This window comes from Plutella xylostella, chromosome 6 (assembly GCF_932276165.1).
Source record: "Plutella xylostella chromosome 6, ilPluXylo3.1, whole genome shotgun sequence".
In the NCBI taxonomy this organism is placed as follows: domain Eukaryota; kingdom Metazoa; phylum Arthropoda; class Insecta; order Lepidoptera; family Plutellidae; genus Plutella; species Plutella xylostella.
Genome location: NC_063986.1, coordinates 6,523,901 through 6,536,083, shown reverse-complemented (window position 1 = coordinate 6,536,083; position 12,183 = coordinate 6,523,901). Strand labels below are relative to the sequence as shown.

General features: G+C 41.9%; 1 protein-coding gene across 1 annotated transcript; it reads right to left on the bottom strand.

The window, feature by feature from the left end:
* Positions 1-2,839: 2,839 nt before the first annotated feature.
* Positions 2,840-11,490, bottom strand: LOC119694137 (carboxylesterase 1E). Its single transcript, XM_038119825.2, has 10 exons — positions 11,268-11,490; positions 5,980-6,173; positions 5,725-5,789; positions 5,253-5,390; positions 4,770-5,051; positions 4,353-4,575; positions 3,972-4,196; positions 3,693-3,830; positions 3,274-3,562; positions 2,840-3,167 (listed from the first exon to the last, which is right to left on the bottom strand). The coding sequence occupies exons 1-10, from the start codon at positions 11,465-11,467 to the stop codon at positions 2,891-2,893; spliced, it is 2,031 nt and encodes a 676-aa protein (XP_037975753.2). The 5' UTR covers positions 11,468-11,490; the 3' UTR covers positions 2,840-2,890.
* Between the last annotated feature and the right edge of the window lie 693 nt (positions 11,491-12,183).

The following is a 12,183-nucleotide window of genomic DNA, read 5'->3' as shown; positions in this document are numbered from 1 at the left end:
AGGTTTACATTAAAATCTCAGTTCAAAAGTATTTACAGCGCTGATCATTCACAATTACAATAACAATTACAACTTGGTCTTTTGGGTGTGGCTTTATTGGCTAAGTGAAGTCTATCAATGTGACGTATATTTTATTCTTAAATGTGCCTCATAATATGGCGTCGTCAAAAATAATTAAAGTAGAAATTAAATTCACATTTGAAAAAAATAACAAGAACGATGTGTAATTGCAGCTCTTTATAATTCCACAAAAGTAATACTGATCTTGACCTTGAGACCTTTGACTGATCGGTGACAGCCACCGACCGCCCAAATTGTTTTCGATTATGTGTCACATGATATTGACTACTATTTCTTTCGAACAAGGATCAAAATGCAAGTGCTTTTACGATTCAATGATTCGGGTGTTTCCGGGAATACGACAGTTTGCGAAGATTTGCATGTGCATTATTAATATGGGAGAACTGTACAACGCAGCGTGGATAATTTTTACTATCGTGTTGAGCTTTATATTCATAGCAAAGTTGAAGCGAAGCTAGACTACACACATACTTACAGCTCAAAGTTCATACATTTTGTTGAGTAACTACCTATTTAATAGTATTTATATATTAAATAGCATTTAAAATTATAAATGGAAAGGCTGTTTTTTTTTCAAATGTTAGTCATCCAAGTAGGTTAACTGGGAACGAGCGATTTTTACAGTTGGTACTTACATACATACCACGATAAAAATCTTCGGGGACCTTACTGATAAAATTCTACTAAATACAAATATACAATTTATTTTAAATATTTTCAATATTTTTTTTTACACAACAGCTGTCATCCTGTACTTTGCCTTGCCCTTATTGAATGTATTGCGTTATTGTGTTGACTGATAATGATAAGTTGCAATTTGTTATTGCAAAACACCTAGTGAGTATTTAAACAGTATGTTAACCCTTACCACAGAATAATAACTAGTACCAACCTACTTACAGTGAAACTATTAATTCATGAAATTAATGTTTGAGGAACTAAAATTTTCAGGAGCCTGGCACCATTAGAAAAAAAACATAAAAGTCATAACAATTGTTTATGGCAGTTGGCGGTTGGCTGTTTTTTCAATTTTCTTATTAATTATTAGGATAATCTAGATAAAAACAACTATTTACGCTTGTTTGCAATTAGGAAGAAGAAGAAAAATATTCGTAGTCAAGCTAGGGAAGTTATTTATCGAGTTTATATACAATGTTTAGCGGAACATGAAGCTGGACACATTTTGTCGAATTTGGAGGATTTTTACGCTCGTACAGCGTATATGACGGGTATGTAACATTGTACAAATTGTAATAATTCATTTTTTATCAGTACCAACGCTTCATTTATCGATAAACCTAGGTTTAGAGCCCAAGTCGAACATTGTTTACATTCAGCTGGTTGTAGGTCTGAGTTGGTTTAAGTTGAGTCAAACCATAACATTTTGATACTTGAAGTTATATTTTTTGTTTACTTACTAAATTCTCATTCTGTAACTCTGTTCTTCTTAACTTAAGGGTATTTTCAAATAAGCATTTTTTATTTTATTTTATAGGAGTACCGGGCAGTACCGTCTGGCATATTGCAAAAGAGGCTTGCTTTTTATACCATCCAATACGTATACACCGTGTCAATCAGATAGACATATATAGATATGTTGTTAATACGAGAAAATACAGACTATTGTTACTCCAATGATGTAACAGAAAACGACTGAATTGGACGAGTATTTCACAGTAACCAAATATCTAGAACAATGTTTAACAATATGATAGGTATTTAAGTAGATTATTTAGGTAATAATCCTGAAGCTGTTTATTGTTAATTTGTCTGTTTATTGTTAACTGTGTTATATTTTTTGTTTACTTACTAAATTCTCATTCTGTAACTCTGTTCTTCTTAACTTAAGGGTATTTTCAAATAAGCATTTTTTATTTTATATTATAGGAGTACCGGGCAGTACCGTCTGGCATATTGCAAAAGAGGGCTCTATAATGGAATATTTCTAACTCCTGGAAGAAACAGAACAGGCCGTCTAAAAAGAGAAATTGATGATTTTACTATGTGTGTCCTTCGTCAACAAATCTGGATATTTTATACAGTTTTAATAACGTTATCTAAATAAATATTTATTGGTTTCACTATTAGCCTTCATATTAACACCTTCTAGCTAGTATAAGAGCTTTTTTGTGGATGGTAAGTTGTTTTTAAAATACATAAATAGGTAGGAAGTTCACAGGCAAAATTTCAAGTATCAAAGTCAGTTGTATTTCGCTATATAGGGTTGCTACATGAAAGATAGCTGTGCCCTCATTTAATTTCAGGACTTTATAGTTTCACTGTATTTTAGTTTAGATCAGTCCGCCATGATAATGACCTACCAGCAAGAGGGTATGTTAGGTAAGGTACAGAGGACGCCACTTTCGTCTGATTTTCTTGTTCGCAAAGCATAGGTCTTGTCTTATTATTTAGTATCCACCCGGGACTTACCTCAACAGTTTAATGACTATTCTGAAGATATGGCCAGTCTACTGCCATTTCAGTTTTTAGGTGATTATTGGGTTAACTACATCTGTGTATCTATCAAAAATCGACTTGCCTTTGAAAACGAACTCTACATAAAATTATCTGGACCAGATTAATGCTTTCCTGTTTCACAAGGTCGGCGTAAATATTTTGCGTTGTGGGAGATAGTGTACATAATTAGGTAGGTACATATAATAAATATATATGAGCTTCTGCATAATATAAAAGTACCTAACTTATTATCAATACGAGTAAGTACGCGCAGGCGCAGCATGAATTAAAAAAAGAATACTGAGCATTTATCGTCACATTTATTCAGTTATACATACTTACGCTATTTATGTTAAAATCTAAATGGGGATATGAGCGGTCTCATGGTGACTTTGGGCTGCTTCTGCCCCTGCCCTCCCAGGCCCAGGCCGGGCAACTTGGGCACCAGCGCCACCTCGGGCACCTCGGGCACCCCGGGCACCTCGGGCACCCCGGGCACCGCGGGCACCCCGGGCATCGGCAGCTTCGGCAGTTTCACCGGCATCTTCAACAAGTTCCCCAGAACATCCTTGCACAGGCTGCCTGTTACTCTATCCGCCATGCCGCCCCATAAACCGATTTGGCAAAATCTACAAAAATATAAATTATCCGAATTAATTATGTCTCTATGTATACAACTATCAAAGAGCCTATAAGTAATTATTAAGTATATTCTATTTTGAAACAAGGTCTCACCTGAAATTTTTGTCTACTTTTATTTCATCATTAATCTTCAAATATTGTCCACCGTTTTTGTCGGAAAATGGGACAAATGAAGTAACCTTGGAGTTATTTTTCTGTTCTATCGGCTGCAGATTATGTGCGAATTTGGCTATGAGCCCTACAAAGGCGTCCCGGACTCTCCTGTCAGTGTCGGACACGGCCCCGGGCAGCGCCGCGCCGCCCGCGTCCAGCGGCTCGAATATGTAGGCCAGCTCGTCTCCGTGCGCAGGCCCACTTGCCTTATGTACCTCGTTAGTATCGTCTGTAAAAATATTTTTCTTAATAAGTAAGTATAATTAAAAATTCCCAGGTTTTGGGCAAAATACAGTCTACAGGTGGTAATACGTGTCAATTTAAAATGTATTAACTAAGTACTTATGTTAGTTACTGACCAGTCAATGCGGAACCTGGTAAAAAATGGGAACCTCGGCTTAGGTTCCCCACGTGTTCGAAGCTGTACAAGTAGGCGGGTGCTGCCGAGCTCCAAGCTTCTACACTTTTGTAGGCTGGTAAATTGAAGAGTGCATCAGCTAGAACAATCAATCAGAGACCTGTTAGAATGTCATATACTAGTACATATATTACATAGGTATGCATGCAGCTTGTGGAACAAAATGCCTCATTTGAATAGTACTTATATACTAGTTATGACTCGTAAATTAGATACTAACCTGTAGCTTCTGCTATCTTTAGCAGACCATTAGCCGAGTCCACGGAGCCCTCTAGTATTGCCTGGTAGTAGTCGGCCAGCGGTATGGGCACAGCTGACTGCAGCGCTTTGAGAGGCACCAGGCCCTCCACGCCCTGCACCACCCCGCGGAGACCGCCCACCAATTCATTCTTTACGAAATCCTTCACTTGTGTCAGTTTGTCACCAAGGAAGCTGGAGTATTTGCCTGCAAATTACAATAAGTACATGTATGTACTTACCGACGAGTTTTACGACGACTAATTTTTGCGTCTAGGCTGATAAGCTTTAGGTTGTTTGTAACTTTTAATAAGAATAATAAGTATAACTAAAGCATGAGTAAGTACAGTTGTCTAAAACTGACCATAAACGGCTCGTGAAGTCTCAGCGGACGTGACGCCGGTGAGCATGGGGCAGCGCTGCCGCTTCTCGGCCAGCGCGCGCGCGGGGGCGGCCTCCACCAGGGGCGGCAAGCCGCGCTCGTCGTCCGCCCCCTCCACGCGCGCCCCCGCCCCGTCCCGCCCCGAGATATCGTTGAGGAATGCTTGCGTGTCTACCATGCCCTCAGTGTTTAACTGCGAATCAGCCTGTAGCAGAGATTGGTACTTAGTTAGATGGGAACATGTGAGGAATTACCAACTATAACTTTACTTACTTTTCAATAACTCTATCAGGAAAACATAATATTAGAATCAGAATAATAATGCTTCCCCTAAATCCAAAAACAGACTTATTAAGTAAGTTGTAGTAAGTACTAGTGTTAAAAAAAGTGTAGACTTGCCATAATAATTTTCTCTACGGGTAGGGCCCGGAGACACGCCACAAGCTGTTCAGCCGGCTCGGGCGGGCAGCCCGTGCGCGCGGCGAGGTCCCTCGCCTGCCGCAGCGGGTCGCGGCGCACGGCCCCCGGGGACAGCGGCGCGCCGGACAGCGCCACCACGCCCCGCGCCTCGCGCCCCTGCGGGGATAGCGCCAGCAGCGACGCCGCGCTGCCGCCGGAGCCCTGGCCCATCACCACTATGCGGGATGGATCGCCGCCGAAAAACTTTATGTAGTCATTCACCTAAAAAAACATGGAAGTATTCTGTAATTTCTGTATACTTCCATAGAGCGCGTGATCGGATCGAATCGCATTGGAATGATTGGACCGATCATCGATCGATGGTGTGGTGTGGAGTGTGAATGAGTTTTTGATACCCGGTCGGCTTACTATTTAATTAAAGGATAACAACTGATTAACATATATTATTGGTCATTTTCTTACCCAGCTGTAGGCAGCTTGCATATCAAAGAGGCCAACATTTCCTGCTGCATCTTTCTGGCCCGTACTTAAAAACCCTAACGACCCCAGTCGGTACTGTAGGGTCACCAGGATGGTATCTTGCTGCACCAAGTGTTGACCCTGAATAAATAAATAATTTTAATAAGTATACTTATTCTTGGTAGAGAGGCCAGTGGACGTTATTTGGTTGACAACACATGCCTTGCGGCCATACCCACAGCACAAGGCATGAGAGGGCAGTCGTCTCTCCCAAAGGATGTAGTGTAGTGTACTGTAGTGAAGTGGATCCTAACTAATTGTTACAGACCGTATTTTATTTTTAAAATGTATGTAAATGTAAGTAAATAACTGATAATGATAAATAGTCTTTGCAAAATCGCACTCTTTAATGTCACGACTTTATAGTTGGACTGTACTTAGTAGATTTAGGTAAGGAGGAACATAAAAAACTTACCCCGTAAGCGTTAGCGGATCCTGTTTGGTAGTTTCCACCGTGAATAAAGATGATCACTGGACTACCTGTTAGTTATAAAATAAGCTATATAAGTACAAAGGTCGTTATACACATAGGTATACATATAATATATACTCGAGAGAAATGAAAAAGTTCACAAAAAGCCGACACCATATATGGGCCCATTTTTCTAAAACTTCAATATTGCAGACGGCGGCGGCGGCTAAGTAAAAGTGATATAATAGTATAAATGACCTTCTTCAGAGCCAGGCATTTTTGGCGTATAGATGCTGAGACACAGGCAGTCCTCCTGTCCCAGCAGCTGGCCGGGGCGGCGCGGGTCCTGCTGCGGGCAGGGGGGGCAGGGGCGGCGCGCGTCCACCTCGCCCGCCGGCAGCCGCCGCACCGCCCGCTGGAAGCGCCGCGGCCCCACCGGCGGCTCCGCGTATCTGCACCAACACAAACAAATTGCAACACTGCCACATGGCGACAGTACATTTTCGGCCGAGCACTCGGTCCATTGCTAGCCGTTCATTAGTCGAGGATCGGCCGGGGGTAAGTGTAATCAGGGTAATACAGAGTAAGTGTTCGCTACATTCCCGCTAGTACCTAAGCTAAGTATGAAAATAGAGCTTCTCGTCTCGACCTACCTACCTACCAACCGTAACGTAACCCCACATAATAATAACTAGAACTTACCGCAAGCACAGAGTAATAACTAGTACCCATAGAGAAAAAATAAATAATTGTGAAAAGAGTGGCATCTCAAGGAGTTTTTTGTCATACTCTATACGTCATACTGAACAGCGTCATGTCTTTTTATTTCTCAGCCTCATTGTACATACATACAGGGTGCCCTTGGGACACCCTGTATATATAGATATAGCTGTTCCCGCGCGCTTCGCTTCGCCCTAAATAGTTTTCCCGTGGGAATTCCGGGATAAAAAGTAGCCTATGTTTTTTCCCAGGGTCTAGACCGTATGTATACCAAATTTCATTCAAATCCGTTCAGTAGTTATGGCGTGAAAGAGTAACAGGCAGACAGACACAGTTACTTTCGCATTTATAATATTAGTAAGGAGTAAGGATTGTTATCACAAGTTATTAACTTCAATCTATAATGATATCCTAATCCTAACTATCCTAACTAATATCATAAATGCGAAAGTAACTGTGTCTGTCTGTTACTCTTTCACGCCAAAACTACTGAACGGATTTAAATGAAATTTGGTATACATACGGTCTAGACCCTGAGAAAGAACATAAGCTACTTTTTATCCCAGAATTCCCACGACCAAAACTTTTTAAGGCGAAGCGAAGCGCACGGGAACCGCTAGTAAGACATATTTGCCTTAACGTAGTTACACCACACAACAGTTACTTATTACATTTATTAGCTAAATGTAAGTTCAATCTACATATTTATGTACCTACCTACATGCAACAATAAATAAAAAACAAATTATTATATAATTATTTATTACCTCGCATATAACAATGTTTCAGTTCAGTTTTGTTCATGTCACTTGTAAAATAATATGCGAGTGGGTGTGTGTATTCCTTTTTTATTCCTTTCACCATGAAAACCAATTCATGTTTTGCTAGTTTAATGTTTCCCAAGAGAAGAAAATCCTTTCAATTTGCCCCTAGCGGCATCATAATGCACTTGTGGTGATAAAGTCATTTCGTCCAAGATAATAGTGCATCATTTATCCTCGCGAGGCAAATCTTTGACGACATTTATCAGTTTGGTACACATAGTATTTTAATCTTCAGCGGATATGAAGATGTCGAACGCTCTTTGCCAGTGCCGCCATTTCAGCTCGGTTCCTGTGGAACCACGTGGAACCTGGATCCATATGGAATCTGTTAGGTCGCAAGAATTTCATAAAAACACTTTTAGCTCATAAAGATGCTTTTTCTTGACACATCATTTTTATTTGTATATAAAATTTATAAATAACGATATACCGAGAATATAGGCTTTTATTTACAAAAATTAAACATGTTATTTGCGAGACATTGTAAGACAACTGAACTGACACTGACACGCAATTTCTTCATAATAGCCATAGATCATGACAATGTTGACATTCAAATACTACTTATCTATGTGTCTTGTTATTGTTCTATGGTCTTGTTCATAACGCCATCTTACATCTTTTTTGGTAATAAGAGTAATATAAAGAGATGGCGCTACCTTGTACTAAAAGTTCAGCCATTAAGGCACTGACCCCCCCCTGCTAGTACCCCAAGGCAAGGAACGTAAGTAGGTCGAGACGAGGGGGTACTTTGGCACCACGCATCACTAGGCTACGTCCGCACAGGCAGGAGGTTTGCTCAGCGCCTAACTTGAGGTACCCCAACCCAAGCACAGAATAATAACTCGAACTTTAAAAAAATATTTATGAATGGCAAATTTTAAAATTATGAATGGCTAATTGAGCAATTCTGAAGTGTTAAGCAGGATAGGTCATAGAGAAAATAAACTACGATATAGGATAGGTATGAATGTCCCGGAAAGGTACGTGGAGCGACGGCGGCCGCGGCTGCTGGCGGCGCCCCACGTCCTGGGCCGGGCGCCCCTCACGCGCGCTCTGCACTAGTCTGCACACGCTCAACACTATAGCGGAACACATTGATCTGTTTTCATGTTCTCTGAGTGCATTCACAAGAACAGCGTTGTACACTGTATGTTATTTAAGTTAATTGGTTATGCTTTTCTATCGCATTAGGGGCCGTCCATTAATCACGTGAGGTCGTTTTTCTCATTTTTTGACCCCCCCCTCCCCCCTGGTGATATTTGGTGAGGTTTGGGAACACCCCCCCCCCTCCCCCCACTGGATCACGTGTATTTTTTTGGAAGTCTATGTAAAGGCTATTTTTGACTAGAAAAAATATAACGAAAATAGCGTTTTGAATTGAAAAACATTTATGTGTATTTGCAATAGTCAATCAAGGTCATATTACAAATCGTTCAAATTTTTGCGCCATTTAAAATTTCGGTTCAGAAATACCTACCGCTTTTTGACAAAAAATTTATACACGTGATGTCCATCGAGACCCCCCCCTCCCCCCTCGTGATGTTTCGTGAGGTTTTCAGCACCCCCTCCCCCCCCTTTTGAGCCTCACGTGATTAATGGACGGCCCCTTAGGTTAAGCCTATAATGATAGTTAAGTATAAGTTTGAAATAAATAAATAAACTTACCCCACGCACAGAATAATAATAATGGCCCCTAGCCGAATTTCGACCACGGCGGCCAATCTCATTTTAGATCAGCCATCTACGCAGGAGTGGATTATAGTGCCCAAGTGTGTGCACAGTACACAGGAGCACTCTCTGTTCTATCACTCTCATAGCCCAATGGGACGGATTGACCGACATGACTGGAGACTGGAGAGAGCTATATAGGCGCAGGACCGACTGCTGTACATGCCCATCCGACAGCATGAATCGTTTCACTGTTTCGGACATCAGGTGATCAGCTTTATATGTCCTAATCAAACTTGGAACCACAATTTAGAAACACAAATTGATGGTCCCACCCGGGAATCGAACCCGGGACCTCTGGGTTGTGAAGCGAAGCTTCTACTTACCACTAGACCACAGAGGCAGTTATAAACCCCAAGCACAGAATAATAACTAGTACTTACCCAAAGTCAATAAGGAACGGTCGAGACGAGGGGGTACTTTGGCACCACGCATGACTAGGCTACGCCCGCACAGGCTTAGCGAGTCACTAAGATAATAGCAAAGTAATACGAACGTTCTAGAATCTTCGTGAATGGCCGCATACTCTTTGATTATATGGTCGAAGCGCATACTATGCGCGCAATGTGATGTATAGTGCCACAAACTTATCTGTTCCGGTGAGAGCGAACTAAATTGGTCCATACCTCATTACTTACTAATGAATTTCATATTGACATGACATAGATTATATGGACCAATTTAGTTCGCTCTCACCGGAACAGATAAGTTTGTGGCACTATACTTGTGCTTGTGATTGATGTATGAAGGATGTATACATGGCATCATGACATAGAGGCATAGAGGGCATAGATCTTTGATTTCAATCAGAAAGTGATCAGAAATAACTGTTTAACAATACTGTTGTAAGTATATTATGATACAAAAAATATACCTACAGCTACAGATTGTTGGCACACCCGACAGATTGCCATGAATAAAATTTCAATTCAATTCAGTGCTTAAAAATCTTAATATTATGTCAACGCTTGTAAGTAATTTCATACATAACCTACAGTAAGTACTTTAAACCCATTCCCATTACGTATGAAAAGCATAAGTAAAACAAACACCTGTAATACAGTAATACAGTCCACTGCAGGGCACTACATGGACCCTGGAGGGCATAATCTCCACTCTTGGCAGGCGGGTTTATGATTTCTGATAAAAGATGCTATGTTTGTTACATAGCAGCACAACACATATCAGTGATGGGATACGAACCCGGGACTTTCGGCAAGTAGAGGGTTTTGAATCGGATGTCAGAGACGAGGGATCCCCATATAAAAGGTTTAGTATAAGTACCTACCATTTATGAAAATAATAGGAATCTATCCGCTCGATCCTTCCATCCTACTTTTAGTCTCAAAACTCTCAAAGCCTCCAGTCCAGACCTTCACCGAGATAACGCTAGTTAGGTAAGTAAGTACTAGTTATTATTCTATGACCTAGACTCCTCGCAATACATCGTGATAATCAAATATGTAAGTAAGTACTAGAGTGTCACTCAGCTCTAGAATCGCTTGCCTCACAAAACAATACCATAACCCTCCAGTGGATAAAAGGGCACAGAGCGGGTCGCTGGGGAACGACGCTGCTGATGAACTTGCACGAAAGGGATCAGACACTGCACCAATAGGCCCAGAGCCGATAGTACCGATCCCTTTCAACCAAATTCGCTCTTGGTTGCGTTCCCGAACGACAGAATGCCACACCAATCTCTGGAGTAACAGTGCCGAGTGCAAACAAACAAAAGCTTTTGTACCACTAATTAATACTAAACTAACACGGAAATTATTATGCTTGGACAGAGCAAACTTACGTGTCGTGATAAGTACCTACCATAACAGGCCACTGCCGGTTAAATAAACACCTATATCGCATGAAAATCTCCACCACTCCTCTTTGCAGAAGTTGCATGGAGGAAGATGAAACAGCTTCTCATGTCTTGTTACATTGCAAAGGCGTGGAGACACTACGATCAAAAATCCTCGGATCTCCGGGGTCCCTCCGGGAAGTCATGAGCAACCTAGATCGTCTACTGGCTTTCTGGCGTGAGCTTGGGTGGCTTAATAGCTAGTCACCCCATAGGTATTTCACGCATTATCGCCCACCTTGGAGGCTAAATGCGGAAAATCAGCTAGCCATGATAGATAGATAGATAGATAGATGTAAGTAAGTACTTTCAAATGAAGTAGGTATAGTGATAGGCGACTATGATTTTAGGCTTAGTAAGTAATTAAGTAATATTACTTATACCTAAGTAAGTAAGTACAAAAGTTTATAACTAACCTTATCCCAAGAAAGCTGTAATATCCAATTTTGTCATCCCGGGTGCCCTCGAGGCGAGCACTGAGTGAGTTCCGCTGGACGAAGACCACCGCAGCGTCGGGCTCGGGCGGCGCGGAGGGGGCTCCGCCGACCACCGCGCGCGCCGCGCCGCTCGCCGCGCACAGCACGCCCAGGCACAACCACGCCGCTCCGCCCCACATGTCGCAGTATCACCCGCTCCCAGCTCAACCACAGCGCCGCGTCGCGTCGGTTCCCGTCATTATCAGCTTTATCATCCGTGCTCATCCTGTGGTAAGTTATTTATGAAACTATTTAACCTTAACATTAGGTAGGTCCTTTATAACGGGTTCCCTGAATAATATGTCATCTTCCCTAAACTAAAACATGATTCTGATAAGTAAGTAAGTTTACCGTTATTTTAGAGGGCATAAGGTGCAAGCTACAGGTTTTCGTAAACAGATGCTTACGCAATATCCTAGGGATCCGTTGGTTTGACTTTGTCTCCAACGAAGAACTTTGGCGCAGAACACATCAAAAACCTGTAGCAGAAACCGTAAAAGAACGCAAATGGAGACGGATAGGACACGTTCTAAGGCGTACTGAAGACGTCCCAAAGGAATCGCTGACATGGCACGCCGAGGGCGGTAAACGAAGACTCGGCAGACCGCGAGAGACATGGCAGCGCTCTGTGAAAAAGGAAATGGGCCAGGCGGGGATGTCTTGGGCGGATGTCTCTGAGCTGGCCCAAGATCGTAAAGAATGGCGACGCTTCACTTCGGCCCTTTGCTCACCAGCGGAGGGAGATTGGGAATAAGTAAAGTAAGTAAGTACATACAGGGTGTCCCAAAAGTCAACGTCATCCCTTAAAGGGCTGATAGGTCAGCTCATGAGAGGCCAGAATATCACAATATGACCT

Excerpts from the sequence above, each read along its gene's own strand:
- LOC119694137 (XM_038119825.2), bottom strand. The coding sequence starts at position 11,467 with ATGTGGGGCGGAGCGGCGTGGTTGTGCCTGGGCGTGCTGTGCGCGGCG. Across the intron at positions 6,174-11,267 it reads TACAGCTTTCTTGGGATAAG|ATACGCGGAGCCGCCGGTGG; the intron begins GTTAGTTATAAA and ends GTGTTGGTGCAG. Across the intron at positions 5,790-5,979 it reads AATGCCTGGCTCTGAAGAAG|GTAGTCCAGTGATCATCTTT; the intron begins GTCATTTATACT and ends TATAACTAACAG.